Source organism: Urocampus carinirostris, chromosome 20 (assembly GCF_059441175.1).
Source record: "Urocampus carinirostris isolate Australia breed hairy pipefish chromosome 20, RoL_Ucar_1.0, whole genome shotgun sequence".
NCBI classification, from domain to species: Eukaryota; Metazoa; Chordata; class Actinopteri; order Syngnathiformes; family Syngnathidae; genus Urocampus; species Urocampus carinirostris.
The window spans coordinates 9,117,560-9,133,710 of record NC_142368.1 but is presented as its reverse complement, the minus strand read 5'-3'; the positions used below and the strand labels follow the sequence as shown (position 1 = coordinate 9,133,710).

Here is a 16,151-nt window from a genome sequence, read left to right as displayed (position 1 = left end):
TGTTGGTGGAATGGAGTGTAAGGTATTGCACAGAGTGAATCAAGGAAGCAAGGTTTTGGGTGCTCTGAGGAGAGTGATGAGCAACAAGAGTATGAGTATGGATGTTAAGAGGGGACCGTATGAGAGTGTGATTGTGCCGACTGTGTTGTATGGTGCAGAGACTTGGAGCCTGAACGCAGATTTGAGAAGGAAATTAAATGTTTTTGAGATGAAGTGTTTGAGGAGTATGTTAGGAGTGACAAGATAAGATTGATTGAGAAATGAAATTGTGAGAGACAGAACTGGAGTAGTAGCAAAACTGAGCAAGCTTGTGGATAAGAGAGTACTCGGTTGGTTTGGACACATGGAGAGGATGGATGAGGAGCGAATGTTGAAGAGGTTCAACAGAGCAGAAGTAAATGGAAGGAAACCAAGCGGAAGGCCACGATTGACGTGGATAGATGGTGTTATGAGTGCACTGCAGGAAAGAGGTCAAAATCTAGTGGAAGCTAGAGCTCTTGTTGGTGATAGGAATGAGTGTAGAGGTGTTTCAAAAGGATAGTGGGATGTTTAGACGCGTTCTAAGGGATGGGCAGGGCACCCGTATGATGCGGCAGGGGTAAACCAGTGAAAGCTGTCGGGCCCTGCTGTTGAACAGAAGAGTGTGTTGTGTCACCCTGACCCGAGTGACATGGCCGCTTTCTTGTATCCCGTTTTATCTGGAGACCGAAAGCATGACCGACTTGGGTAGCGAGGTGCTTAACTTGTTTGGGTGTTTGGACAATTGGGTTGGCCATCGTCCAAAAATGTGTGTGTGTTTTTTTTTTTGCTATTTATTTCCCTTTTATTTTCTTTGTTATTGTATGTGTGTGTCTTGCTGTCGGCTGTTTGGGTTGGCCATTGTCCCAAAGATGTTTGTGTGTGTGTTTTTGCTACTTTTTCCCCTCTTTTTATTTTCTTTGTTTTTGTATGTGTTTGTCTTGCTGTCGGTCACCCCTCTGGAGGGATATGACCAAGGTAGATAGATAAATCATGTTTCACTTACTTTATGGTTAAAACAATTTTTACTACTTTTAATCAGACTTTCTATCAGAAATTATGAAATATTTGTTTTTATCTTGGAACATTATACAATTTTTAAAAATGTAAATATTATGAAAATATTACGGATTATTTTCCAATTTAAAAAAATTATAATACAAATACAATTAAGAAGAAAATATTCATGGTTTATAAATGTTTGTTTTAAGTTGGTTATTTCTGGTCTGTATTAAAATACTTATAAATAATACATCGATACAAAATGCGTCCATTGTTTTGCAATCATGGTCAGTGTTATTTATCAATGCACAAACACGGTAATATACTACCGTAAAACGTACAACGCGCACCTACATTTGGTGAAATAATTGAATAGTGAGTTATGCATGAAGAAATATGGTATTTTTTCCCCTTCTTGAGTACCGTACTTTCCGCACTATAAGGCGCACCTAAAAGCCTTTATTTTTTTCAAAAGCTTACCATGCGCCTTACCAGCTCAGTAGCCTAGATGGTAGTGTGCCCGCTTTGAGACTGGGAGGTCGCTGGTTCGCGCCTCGGCCGAGACATACCTAATTGGTATAATGGCGGCGCCCTCTGTTGGCTGCGGCTGCATCGACTCGCTACAACGGGTCAGGTGTATCGACATTTCGTTCTGTGTACATTGTTACAAAGAATGACAATACAAAGGAAATTATTATTATTATTATTATTATAATACAGTGCGCCTTGTATATGGATCAATATTAAGTCGCAAAGTCTTGCAACTAAGGCAAGCAGCCGCCGATTTTCCCCTGAAGGCGAAGTCGTCCGCGGTGTATGCTGGGATTTATATACTGGCGTTTCATTTCCTAACCAATGTGTCAATCATCATTTGAATCAGTCACTATTGGCTAAAGTTATTCGGAGGTAAAGGAGGCGGATCCTTTTTATAATTTACAGGCTCGCATAGGCTAAAGGGGCGAAACAAAGCCTGCAATTAGCCGAAAAAGATGAATGTGAATCACACGTTGGGTTGCACTACGGCATAGAGAAAACGTTTTTTTACTAAATATTTTACTCTCTTGGATTTACTACACTCACGGTTGTAAGAAGACCATGGTTACGTATCATTATTGAATGTGCTGGCTGCAAGAGAACTTAGGTGAGCTATGCGGCTTTATATTTTCCCAGTATCTTGTTTGAGAACGATCTTGATGTTTCTGTGATGAGTTTCTGTGATGAGTCTATTTGTTTGGCATTTCTTGAATCCCAAGACTTTAACCTTCCGAATGATATTTGGAACGATGCATTTGAGTGATCGGTGACATCATACAGACACTTTCCGTACATGTCTGAGACACGTATTTGCTTCTTTGCAAGCTTTCGGAATGTTAAAGGGGGAATAAGTTTGACTGAACTATCTGACTGTTTTGTCGACGTTCCCATTGTAGCGCCTTGTAATCCGGTGTGCCTTATGTATCGAAAATATAGGACCAAAAACTATTTTTTGGGGGTGCGCCCTATAACCCGGTGCGCCTTATAGTGCGGAAAATACGGTACTTGTTATCTCATTGAAATGTTTGTCACTCTTCATCTACTGTGCACGTAACCATGCTCTGAGTACATAAACCCCACTAATCCCAGCATTTGTATTTCCCTAGGATTGGCTGTCGGCCTCGGCATCGGAGCCTTGGCGGAGGTCGCAAAAAAGTCTATCCGTCAAAACGGTGGGGCAGGTAACACACAGACACACTGACATTTTTTTTACATTCTCAACGGAAACCTCCTCTGTATTGACCAGTCTTGGAATGAATGCACAATCAAATCTGAGTTTATGTAGCAGAACAAGAAGCATAGCGGACATTCCTTCAGGCACAGGCTACTCCTACATTCCCCTCAATAAACAGACGCTCCCACTTGTGATCCGCTTTATTACACACACATGCGCTCACACCGTCTTTGTTGGTAATCCAGCCAGGCTACTTTAGTTAAACACCCTGCTGACCTACTGACACGTTAAATGGATTCCCAAATTCTGTGAGATAATAGTTCACGTTTTGGGCATATCTATATCTATATATATGTCATTGGAATATTCCTATTATTGTTTGAGATAATGCATTTTGAAGACCGTCTGTCTATGGATGATGAACCAGGACCGTTCGGTGAAAAAAAACAAAAGGCTGGCTAACAGAAAACATGCAGTAAACAGCCAGGATAACCGTGAGCCACGGCAGCCACAAACACATACTCAGCCAGTAGAAAAAACTATGAGCACGGCATGCTGGCCAGCTCACAAACTGGGCTAACATAGACCAAACAAAACTGGAAGCCTTCGGAGGCCGCTCGCTAACGGGGAGCAAAATTCTGGACAAAATTCTATTAATTGCAAGACAAGCGGTAAAAAAGACGAGAGGAAAGGTCATAATCACATACCTAAAATGACGCAAAGTCAAAAAAGGAATGCACGGTGTATATGGTCTTTCAGAATCCCTTTAAGAAACTGTTTTGTTTCGTTTTCTGCTTGTTTGTGTGTGTTCAGGGGACAACAAAAAGGCCGTGCTGGACTCGAGTCCCTTCTTGTCTGAGGCCAACGCCGAACGCATCGTGAGGACGCTGTGCAAAGTGCGTGGGGCTGCGCTCAAACTGGGGCAGATGCTCAGCATTCAAGGTGAATGTGCAAATACATAAACAGGAATGAATAGTTAAAGGGTAGGCGTTTTAAGCCACGATTAGCTTTTATGATGTTCGTTTTGTGGAGTACCGAGGTCGACTTGAAAGTCTGTAACCAAGGTACTTAACTATTCTCAACAGTCTGAAATCAAACGGTTTCAATAGGTGTCATTTGATTTTACAACAGAGTGCATTTTATCTCAAATACGTTTGTCAGGCACAGTCTGGCATAACACTCAAGCTCTCTTTTATAGCAAAGTATACGCGTGTAAAATATACAACGTGTCATCAAAACTGCATTGGCTTGAAAGTTTACCTGAATCTAAACGAGGCGAGTCAGACTCTGCTTTTTTAAGTGTCATACTGTTCTCTTTATGTGTTCAGTCATTACCGAGGTACTGCCACGGTATTTTAGGTCTACTTTTAGTAAACCTTTTAGGTTTATGTTTGTGTTGACGCTGCTATTTCTGTATATTCATGTTAACACTCAAGACAAGAGATGAGCAACTCTCGGTATTCATGTGGAGATGCCTCACTCAAAAACGTGTCTGGCGACTATAATCGACAATGGAATTCGTTGTTGACCGTATTTGTTACAGTTTGAAATCCCAGTTTGAACAACAGAGGTTTGTTCTTCTGACTGCATGCATTTAATTTCAAATATGTTTGTCCGGCACAGTCTGGCATAACGTGTTGCTCTCTTTTATAGCTAAACATATGCGTATAAAACGTCGAATGCATGTCTTTATACGCGGATTTACTTGAGTTTTACTAAGGTCAGACTCCGTTCTGTTCAACTGTCATACTTTTTATATGTTCATGCATCACCGAGGTACTGCCATGGTGTGTAAGGTCTACTTTCAGGTCGTCTGTTTTATTCTCCATAGCTAAAACACTCCCAGACTTTAGAAGTTTTGGTATGTGCACTTGGTGTTGACACCGATATTTCTGTTCGTTACGTTCTAGGCAGAAACGCTTTCAGCAGGGATCAGAATCATGTAGGAATGCCTCCCTCTGTTGGTGTCAATAGTCTGGAACGAATTGCATTGTGGACTATTCCTATGAGACAATGCCGACTCATCTTTGCAGCCCTAGTTCACGTGTCAATCACACCCCTTTTTTTTCTCTACCTCCCAATAAATGTTTTGCCGTAGTCCAAAGTTTGTATCTCCTGAGTCACAGCGTCGAGTTATGCTGGCGCTGCCACTCTTGCGTCGTGTGACTTTACACGACAGGTGGAGGTAGGACGTGCGGGCTGTAAACAAGCCATCTGCAGGATCACGTTGCACTTTCCAGGGTATAGTTCTTTTTATGTTTCTGGAAAAGAGCCCACCGTGACCTCAGACCGTCCTTCCCTCCAGTCTTCCTCGCAAATATTGCGCTCAAAGTTTATCGGGAAGGAGCGAGACCTAAGATCGGGTATCGGTACAATGCCGAACGGGGGCTCTAAAAATGTGACGGCTTGTCATAAATCAGCGTGAACACAGTCAAGGTCTGCGTGTACTCTCGAAGGCAACTTGCGGCGGCTAAATGTCATGAAAAAAAAGCGGAAAGGGCGTGAGTGTATTTTAAACTTGACAATGTCAGATGCTAAGCTTCTTGTCGGTCCTGTTGATGTTTGCTCTTTGAGACAACACGTGTCGTCTTGTTCTTTTTTATGGTCGAGTTGTGTAATTAGGTCAAAGGGTTCATGGCCTCTCTTTTATGTATTTAGATTTTCCTTTTTTAAAAAAATTGTATTTGTCATTGTGACATGTGGATAGTACTACAAAATTAGAAAGTGCCATCCTGGTAGTGCAAGAATATTTACAGGATAAAATACCACACTTTAAATGAAAACATTAAGAGTAATAGTGTCAAAATAAGGGGAAAAAAACAGAATAAATTAAGAACTGAATCATTCCTTGTTTTTAATTGCCGACTCTCTTTTACTTTGCTTAAGTAAAATGTTGTTGTTTCATTCTGTCGTGTTTTAACAATTGGATTTTTCTTTTATTATTAAATTTGATTATCATTTTTTTTTTGTTGACAACACAGTGAACATTGTTTAGTTTTATCAATTACAATAAAGACAGTTCAATACAATTTCCACCCCCAGGGGGCGGTACCGCCCCTTTGGAAACCACTGATCTAGTGGGAGGTTGCTAGAGTCAAGAACACACTTACATTTTTGATTCTTTCTGGGAGATTTACACAGAGGGGATTCCCAGCCCCCTCGCTCAACCCAACTGATGTGTTGCAACATCTCGTTGGGAGTCATAAGGTGACCCAACCCCCCAATTCCAACGCCTAATGGCGGGCGCCAAGCAGGGAGGCAACGGGTACCAATGTTTGTTAGTCCTAAGCCGAGGCTTGAACCAAAAACCTCTCAGTCTCGGGGCGCGTGCCCTACCCGCCAAGGCCACAGAGTTTTGTACAATGAAAATGGTAATTTTTGCTTTCATGCTAGAATATTTCTCTTCATTTCAGATGATGCATTTATCAACCCACAGCTGGCCAAAATCCTGGAGCGAGTGCGGCAGAGCGCAGACTTCATGCCCATCAAGCAAATGACGGTAAGCAACATGAGTTTTAAGCGCATTATTGATCTCATAACAGTGATACCTGGGTACTCTAACCACTCTGTATTCAAACAAATCTGGAAATTCGACTGATCTTTACTAACAAAAAAAGCATAACTCAAATAAACGCGTGGCCAAATTAGATAAGCAGGCATCTTGACTACTTTTGTCCAGTCAGCTAGCATAATTTTGAGAGATGGTCAGTCCGACAACACGTGTTAAGGATTTATGTGTTTTATTGTTTTTTTTTCCCCCCCGATAATAATGGGTCTCGAGATGTCTTCCCTCTGTTCAGTCAACCGGTGCTGTCTTGATTTTGTTTAAGAGGGACCTCATCGTATTTCATAGTAAATTAGTGTGTTTTATTGCCTTTTTTGCCGATGATAACAATGAGTCCCAAGAAAGTGAATGATCTGGAAAACGGAGACCAAAATTTAGTCAAATATAATGCAAAATACAAGAATTGCAGACCCTCGTACACAATTAAATGCTTTGAAAGTTTTACCATTTATGCTTGCATATAAGGTACATTTAAAACTACATAATCCAATACTAACATCAGGGGATCGGCTTCTATGCGCATAAAAAAAATGAACACAAGGGCGTGTAAGACAGTCATAGCCACCCAAGTCAGGCCCACTGTCAGCTTAGTCAGACTTTATTGCCAACTTTTTGCATGGCCCCCCGTCCCTCAGCCGTTCTGATTCTGTTTGAGAGTGAACACATCTCATTTTATTACAGTTTAGTGTTGTTTATTGCCTTTTTTGCCAATAATAATGGCCCCCAAGAAATTAAGGTATGTGGAAAAGCAGTGACGATTGAGTCGAAAAAGGAAATTATTGGGAATACAAAAATGGTGTACAAGTGTCTGCCGTCAAAACACTGCTCTTAAAAGTACAGTAAATTGTTTTATTATCCATATGACGGATATATTAATCTTTATTATCTACACATTTAAATAATTATAGTTCTTTGGGTACCTTTTTTATCAGTATTTGGAGTACGTATTTCTTTTAGTATGTGGCTATTTTAAAGCAATTTTAGGGGGTTGTTGGTATTTGAAGTAGGCTTATACGAGAGTATATGCAGTATATTTTTATTATGTTAAATCTTATTTTTTCCACATTTGAGTAAGTTTAGCTACACGTATTCGAATAATTTCAAAGGTATTTTGAAATGCAAAAGTACATTTAAAAATAAAAACCCTTATTTCATATTGGAATAAATGTTTCGGTACTCGAACAATTTGGTGAACACGGATCCTGTACGGATTATGGTCGCGCACTGAGGTATGGTAAAAGGTAAATGGACTGTATTTCAATAGCGCAATAACCAGTCACTGAAGCGCTTTACAATGTACTTCACACTTACCCATTCACACACACACTCACAGACAGACAGAGGAGCCATGCAAGGCGACTACCTGCTCATCTGGGGCATTATGGGGTTCAGAGTCCTAACGGGGCCCTCTTCCTGTGCTCAGAAAGCGCTGAACAATGACTTGGGTCCAAACTGGAGAGATAAGCTGGAGTCCTTTGAGGAGCGTCCTTTCGCCGCCGCCTCCATCGGCCAAGTCCACCTAGCCAGGCTCAAAGACGGCAGGGAGGTGGCCATGAAAATCCAGGTGCCAAAAAATAATATAAAATCGATTTTTGTTCTTACCATGTGTGTTATTTTTAAAAACTGTTTTCAGAGATCTCATCTCATCTCATTAGCCGTACCGCTTATCCTCATTAGGGTCGCGGGGGGGCTGGAGCCCATCCCAGCCATCTCCGGGCAGTGGGCAGGGGACACCCTCAACTGGTTGCCAGCCAATCGCACGGCACACAGGGACAGACAACTCATTCGCTCATTCACACCTAGGGACAATTTGGACCGGCCAATTCACCTGAAATGCATGTTTTTGGAACGTGGGAGGAAACCGGAGTGCCCGGAGGAAACCCACACAAGCACGGGGAGAACATGCAAACTCCGCACAGGAAGTCTGGAGCTGGATTTGAACCCACGCAGGAGATTCCCATGACATGAACTGTGCCGCACAAGCGTTATCCACTGCGCCCCCGTGCTTCCCTGTTTTCAGAGATGCTTCCCTTAAATAAAATATAGCTTTGATTTTTAAATGAAATGATCTGCATTTATATAGCGCTTTTCAAGTCAAGACTTCCCAAAGCGCTTTACAGTGTGCTTCACATTGCCCAATAGCGGCCGTGTAAGGCACTAACCTGCTTATTGGGGGCTCAGTGTCTTACCCAAGGACACTTTGACTTGTAACACAGAGGAGCCGGGATTCGAACTGCGATCTGTTGATCGCAAGACGAGCACTCTACCTACTGAGCCACTGCCGCCCCTGTTTTATTCAAATTTTCCATGTCCCAAAATCCAGTTTCTGTTGCCGGGCATCGTTACGCCAAGGACCCCTCCTTCAGCTGCTACCTCGCTCTTTTCGCACCCAATCCCTCCTACATGTAGTGAACCCATGGGAAGGGTACCCATGTCGTCCCCTTCGGGCTGTGCCCGCTTGGACCCTGTGGGGAAAGGCCTGGCCAACGTAACCCGTGTCTGGGCGAGCGAAATCGTGACAGACTGATAAGTGCAGAGTCTGCCATCATGCGGACCCTGTACCAGTCGAAGCTCTCGATTTACAGGTCGATCTACTGTGGGTCATGACCGAAAGAACAAGATACAAGTGGCTGAAATGATTTTACTCCGCGGGGTGGCCGGGCTCTCCCTTAGAGAAAAGGTGAGAAGCTTGGTCATCCGGGAGGGACTCTGTAGAGCCACTGCTCCTTTGCATTGAGAAGAGACAGTTTAAGGTAGCTTAGGCATCAGATATGGATGCCTCCTGTACCACTTCCTTGGGAGGTGTTCCGTGCACGTCCCACTGGCAGGAAGCCCCGGGGGCGACCCAGGACACGCTGGGAAGACTATGTCTCTAGGCTAGCCTGGAAACGCCTCAGGATCCCGCCGGATGAAGAGGCAGGGGATAGGGAGGTCTGGGCTGCCCTGCGTAGGCTGCTACCCTAGCAACCCAACCCAGATAAGCGGGAGAAAATGCACGGATGGATATATATTCCAATTTATTTTATTTTAATGTTTTAGGCTATTCTGCTCTTTATAGACTATTTTTTTCCTGTCCTCTTTTCCTGCTTAGTATCCTGGGGTCGCCCAAAGTATCAACAGCGACGTCAACAATCTGATGACTGTGCTCAGTATGAGCAATGCCTTGCCTGAAGGTGCAGCAAAAAAGCAGTCGTTGTTATATAATTGTTTTACAATTTACATTTTATGCGTACAATGTATTTATGTATTCCTATTTTCTGCCCAGGTCTGTTTCCAGAACATATGATTGACGTGATGAGGAAAGAGTTGGCGCTGGAATGCGACTACGTCAGGGAGGCGCAGTGTGCAAAGAAGTTTAGGTTAATTATTTTGCATTATTTGGGGGGGGGGGAAATAGTCAAATCTATTTTTACTATGGGGTGATGCGGTCTTGGCTTTTTGGATAGCACAGTGCTTCTCAATTATTTTCTGTCACGCCTCCCCTTTGAAAGATTGGTGAGGACAAAACAACAAATGCTCGTTATTGGTGTTATACCTCCGTCCAACGTTCTGTGTACACGTGTACACGAATGACAATAAAGTGAATCTGAATCTTGCTGCTACGGGTACCCCAAAAACCCCATGAAAGTCCAGGCAAAAAAAAAAAGAGAGAAAATTGTGCGCTCTGGTCACTTTCAGTCTCCGTAGTTTGTATTCTTCCTTGTGCTTTTTAACACTTGTTTACGGTTACACTACACAATACAGTGACATCTAGTGGGAAAAGAATTCGCACGGTTTTCCTTATTTTATGGTAAATAAATTCAAACCACAGTTAAAAATAATAAATCATAGATTTTTTGCCATTGAATATTTTCTAATTAAAATATGACTTGGTCTTGTAATACTGTATTTATTTTATTGTAATTTATTTTTGTTGTGTGTCTTACCTAAAGGGAGCTTCTGAAAGATCACCCGTTCTTCTACGTTCCCGAGGTGATCAAGGAGCTGAGCAGCAGACACGTTCTCACCACTGAGCTGGTGCCTGGTTTTCCCCTGGATCAGGCCGAGGGCCTCCCACAGGAGCTCAAGAACACGGTAGAGAATAAGGGTCAGACGCTCTCTGGTGGAAAGAGAAGTACATACATACCTCGGTTTTCGCGGTTAAGGGAGATAGGAACCATCTGCAAAAAGTGAAAATCCACAAAGTAGCATCGCAAAAGCCCCCAAAAGGTTGAGCTTACCTCGTGATGACATCATTGCCGACTGAAAGTATACGACTGTAACAAAATAACAATTATGCATCTACAAATAACACACAACACATACTTGTAGCTGTTTTATTGTCATTATACAAAAGTAAAACAAAATTGGAGGGCTTCTTGTAAGAATGCAATTTAGAGAGCGGCCGGCTAGCTGCGCACTAGCATCGTGTGTCCTCGAATGGAGACCGGTCTCCACAATTAAAATTAAACTGTCCCGAATGTAGCGGTTCCTCTTAATGTGTTAATCCAGGTCATTCTTTTCATGGCTAAAAGACCTGGCATTGTTCAGATACAGGGTCAGCAGCAGTGACTTCGAAGAGTTGTTAGCCTAGCCGTTAGCAGTAGGCCAATCCGGCAGCACCGCTTTTGCCTTCTTCCAGAAGCCGCCAGAGTAACCCAATAATCCCACAAAGCGCCCGCTGGTGATCACAATTACGTTGCACTCTTTCGACTTTCCTCAGAGTCCGATTTATTTGATGAATTTCTTTTCAATGTAATGAGCCGCTAAAAGCTAACGGTCGCGGTGCTTTCCGGTTTGTTTTTGATTCGGATATTTTGACTGCATGCCCATCCAGGCAGTAAACACGCGCATACAAAGAGCCCCCTCTCTAATCTGTACTTGTAGTGTGCTGTCTAACAGAACACAATGCACGATACAATATCAATGACAAAATCAATTAAACTCAAAATCCGCGAAGGGGTAAACAAGCGATAACTGAAGCGCGGAGTAGCGAGTAACAACTTTCTTGTTTAAATAATTTTTCCCTTTTTTGTTCAGATCTGCGAGAACATCCTGAACCTGTGCCTTAGAGAGTTGTTTGAGTTCCGTTTCATGCAGACCGACCCAAACTGGTCCAACTTCCTGTACGATCCGCAGACACACAAGGTGAAGAGGCAGTCTAGAATGGAGGGAAAATTGCTCTCTCGTATCTTTTGATTACAATAAATATTATAAGATTGGGGTTTTCAAACAGTGTGCTGAGGCACACTAGTGTGCTTCAGGATATTGCCCAATTTTATCTTTGTTTTTGATAACACAGCGCTTCTCAATTTTTCTGGCTTCATGCTGTCCGCTGCCAACATATTTAACATAGCAACCACACGTGTCTTTGCTCGTCTCCCTCCGTGGTCACAGTGAAGTAATATGTACGGTTGGACAAACTTCCTCGTCCTAGCTTTCACAATGATTTTGGTTTATGGGGGTACCTGTAGCAGCAAGATGGCAGACAATCATGTCAGCTCCCCTCTAAGTGAGCTTCATGTTATGTAAAATAAATACGAATATCTCCATCTAAGAGTTCGTGAATATTCATTTATTATTCAAATAAATAGTTTTTTCATAATTAATTTGAGGGGTTTTACAAGTAGGAGGCACAAAACAATACACAATATCCATTTAAAGTAATTAAAGACAATATTTCAGTAGAATTAGAACTTAGCAAAAATGATCTTTTTACTATGTTCTGACTTAAATTACAGTATTTTCTGCCCTGTAAGGCATACATTCAAATTTCTGTTTATTTTTGGGGCTTTTGGCTGCACCTTAAAGTCTGGGAACTACGGTAAAATCTTCCAATCATCTTTGTGAAATATAGTCAATAAAAAAATGAGACAAAAACAAATTATAATTTCTCCAACTAGATTTTCTTGCCGTTCTTGCTTGTTGTTGATGGGATGCAAAGTGCTTTTGCGTTTTCAAATTATGATTATATTTTTTAAATCCAAATTTGAACCTACTGCTTTTTCAAAACTATAAGGCGCACTGGATTTCAAAACACATTGTCAGATTACGTGCGCCTTATATTCTGGAAAATATGGTATTTTGTGCTCTTTCTACCCCTGTCTGTCTCTTTCACCCCCCTCTATTTTTCTCATTCTCTCTCCGTCCTTCTCTCTCACTCTCCCTTTTTCTGTTCATAGAAAAATAAATGTAAATGTTCTGCATTTATATAGCGCTTTTCAAGTCAATGAAGACCTCCCAAAGCGCTTTACAATGTGCTTCACACTTACCCATTCACACACCAATAGGGAGTCAGCCATGCAAGGGAACTACCTGCTGATCGGGGGCATTAGGGATTCAGTGTCTTGCCCAAAGACACTTCGACATATAACTCGGAGGAGCCGGGAATCGAAACTGCGACCTCTTGATCCCAAGACGAGTGCTTTACCTACTGAAGAGAAAAAATAGTAGAGCGGGTTAAAAATATCATAAAAATCCAAATTTACCACAACATTTTTAACCAAGATGAATAACTTGTATTACTTCCTGAGCCATTGAGACCACAAATGATTAAAAACTTTAAACAGTACTGTCAATTTTGGCAACAAGATAATTCAAGCTTTAGACAACAAGAACATAATTTGGACGGTGTGCTTCAAGATTTTTTTACTTAAAAAAGTTTGCCATGGCTCCTAAAAATAGGTTGGGATACAATGCTAAGTTTTGGTGTGCACAGGTGGCGCTGCTGGACTTCGGAGCCACCAGAGGATTCGATCAAAGTTTCACGGATGTGTACATCGAAGTAAGTCCCGACGGATATGCGAGAAATCGGTGAACGAAAATTGTGTAATCGCTGGAATATTTTGTGACTGCAGTTAATCCATTCTGCTGCTGAGGGCAACCGCGAGGGAGTCCTGAAGAAATCTATCGAGATGAAGTTCCTCACTGGTTATGAGTCAAAGGTAAACTGACTGTTCTATATCCTTTGAGGGCCATGGGGGACAGTGGTCAGTATTATTTACACATATTTACCCTGAAAATAAAATCTAAATATGCATTTTTCGTAGACTTGCGCCATTTAAAATACACTGATCTCAGAATTATCACAGTCTGAAACACGATAGTCAAACTATATAGCCGCCCCCCCTGCAATGATCAAATGAGATGTTAGTCCGCAAACGTGGCCTCGTTACATCCATAACTGCCCAGTGAATCCAACTATCTAAAATATTTACTCCAAAACACATGATAATGCAGACAGATAAAACTATAATCTGACTAAAAACATTTGACAGTCCTTATTGTAATTCGCTCCATAATTTCCCATTCCTAATAAGTCTCAGGTGTAAATAGGGAACAGGTAAATTCGATTTATAGTGCAGCTTTCACTCTCATACTGGTCACCGAAACTCCCAAAATGGCACACCATGGCAATGAACTCTCTGGGCACTTTAAAAAAAGTGTGGTAGTATAAAAGGCTGACTAAGGCTACAATAAGGAATATAGTAAATACATGACATTAAGCTGCAGTTTAAAAAAAATCTCTACACACACACAACAGGGCTGTGTTGGACATCCTAAGTAGCTGAGTAAACCCAAACTCACCGCTAAGATGACTTTTCTGAAGGGGTAAAGGTGATGGACCAGCCAAGCATTTCCTGAGATCTAAATCCAATAAAACAACTTTGAGGCATCCTCAAGCGGAGGTGGTGAAGCACAAGATCTTGAAAATCCCCCAACTCTTTCATGTTGTCATGGAGCAGTGGAAGAGCGTTTCAGTGGCAACCTGTGAGGCTCTGGTGAGATCCATGCCCAGGAGGATTAAGGCGGTTCTGCAAAATCATGGTGGCCACACAAAATATTGACACTTCAGGAACTTTCACTTTATGGTGTACTTTTGTTGACAGGGGTTTAGCTACTAATGGTTATATTTTAAGTTTTTGAGGGGAAAAATACATTTACACTATATAAGCTTTACACAAACTACCCCTAATTGTGTCATAGCGATGTTTCTTCAGTGTTGTTAAGTTATACATTATAATGAAATCTCTGCTGAAATGTGAGGAGTGTACTCACCTTTGTGACATTCTGTACCTGCAAGTGTTTTGTAAAGTGATTTTAAAGGAGTGCACAAAAACCTGAGAAAAATCCAACACGTTACAACCCCATTTCTGCTGGTCTTTACAGGCTATGGAGAACGCTCACGTGGACGCGGTGATGATCCTTGGCGAAGCTTTCGCCTCACCCGACACCTTCAATTTCGGCGCGCAATCGACCACGGAGCGCATCCACAACCTGATCCCGGTCATGCTGCGGCACCGCCTCACGCCGCCGCCGGAGGAAACGTACTCGCTCCACCGGAAAATGGGCGGTTCCTTCCTCATCTGTTCGCGTCTGGACGCCAAGCTACGATGCAAGGACATGTTCCAGGAGATGTACCAGCGATATTGGGAGGGCCGCCGACCGCCCGTTTGACACCCCGGGACCAATCGGGAAAGAAACAAAATCTAATGAATTTGTGTTTTTTCGTTTTGTTTTCCGTTTTGATGGGATTTTCCAAGATGATCAGGGTTAAGATTGTGAAATGGATGTAGTTAAGGTCAGTCGATCGATGTGGACCAGCCAGGACCGCAAGTGTCTTCTTTTAGCCCCTTTCCATGTTTCATGACCAGTTTGAAAAATAAATGAGATAAGCAGGGTTCGTACAGGTGCTTGAAATCCTTGAAAATGCTTGATTTTAAATGTTGGGTTTTCAAGGGTTGAAAAGTGCTTGAATTTTGGTTGAAGTGCTTGTAAATGTGCGCACCTGTTGCCATGTTCCTTAACAAGTGTGCTTAAAAATGACGGCGACATTGTTCTCGTGTGGCTTCCTTTTGCCATTTTTTCTTCCTTAGTGATAAAACGCAGCTGGCATTAGTTTGTACGCCATTGTCCTATGAAGCATCATCTCCCCCTAAGGGTCGTGCCCCAGAAGACAGGTGCATGCTACACCACCATGAAATGTGTATTAGTGCAAGGACTACATATTAATTATGGATATTTGTTATGGGCCATGCAAAAAAAAAAATGAAAGTTGTGTTTCCCAGTGGTAAATTGCAATGGAAAAAACTTCCTGCAACTGAAAATGTAAACTACATTTTTACCCAAAACCTATATGGGGAGATTTGTCTAAAAACAATTTCCCAGTTGACTCAAAATCGAAAACTCATATCTTGCTGAATGCACATGCAAGATTAAAAATCATAAATAATTTTGGCACTACAAACTACATGATTCTCACCAGATTTCTTCATTTAATGGTACTGGAGAAATTGGAAAATAAGTCCTTACAAAGGGCTTTAAAAAGGTGTACGAACGCTGGAAACGGCTCTAAAGAGATTATCAACTGGGTAAAATAACATGTCATTTATTTCCCTATTTTTGTCTTTGCTGCTGTTGATTGCGTTGAGTTTGGGAGACTTTTCTCTGTTTTGGCGGCCAGTTGAAATAATACTCAGGTTGATGTTACCACGTTACCAGAAATCAACAGAAAAAAAATCAAATTTTTGTGTAAGTGCTTGATTTTGGGCCATGTTTGTAGATTTCACTCGATTAAAAACAAAATGTTTGCAGTGAAGCTTGTTTTCTTATTTACGACCACAAACATCGTATCAGAGTAAAGAAACAGTATGTCATATATGTATAATGCCTACCGATGGGGAAAAAAAAAAAAGAATCTGCATTCTGAATGGCTAAACAGAAGAGGATGCTTTTTATCGTCCAAAAAGTTGGACCTCCCCACCCGCTAGACTTGCTCTGGAGTGACATGAGGGTCATTGGCGCTCCCTGGTGCTATTTAAAAAAATGTTTGATAATGGAAAATTATATGTTTTACAGAAACAGAAAGTAGATGCAGTT

The 16,151-nt window shown here is 41.8% G+C and overlaps 1 protein-coding gene across 2 annotated transcripts in view; it reads left to right on the top strand.

Annotated features, from left to right (window-relative positions):
- coq8aa (coenzyme Q8A, genome duplicate a) overlaps nt 1–15,870 on the top strand; it is a 35,489-nt gene extending 19,619 nt beyond the window's left edge. The window contains exons 6-16 of one of the 2 annotated variants that reach the window (XM_088324813.1): nt 2,661–2,726; nt 3,542–3,670; nt 6,142–6,227; nt 7,717–7,857; nt 9,385–9,466; nt 9,559–9,652; nt 10,226–10,367; nt 11,313–11,420; nt 12,991–13,056; nt 13,130–13,216; nt 14,442–15,870. In XM_088324813.1, the coding sequence (XP_088180939.1) occupies nt 2,661–2,726; nt 3,542–3,670; nt 6,142–6,227; nt 7,717–7,857; nt 9,385–9,466; nt 9,559–9,652; nt 10,226–10,367; nt 11,313–11,420; nt 12,991–13,056; nt 13,130–13,216; nt 14,442–14,729 (1,289 nt within the window). In that variant the 3' untranslated portion in view covers nt 14,730–15,870. Of the gene's footprint in view, nt 1–2,660; nt 2,736–3,541; nt 3,671–6,141; nt 6,228–7,716; nt 7,858–9,384; nt 9,467–9,558; nt 9,653–10,225; nt 10,368–11,312; nt 11,421–12,990; nt 13,057–13,129; nt 13,217–14,441 lie in introns of both variants that reach the window. The other variant, XM_088324812.1, reaches the window with a different exon arrangement.
- Nucleotides 15,871–16,151: the final 281 nt, after the last annotated feature.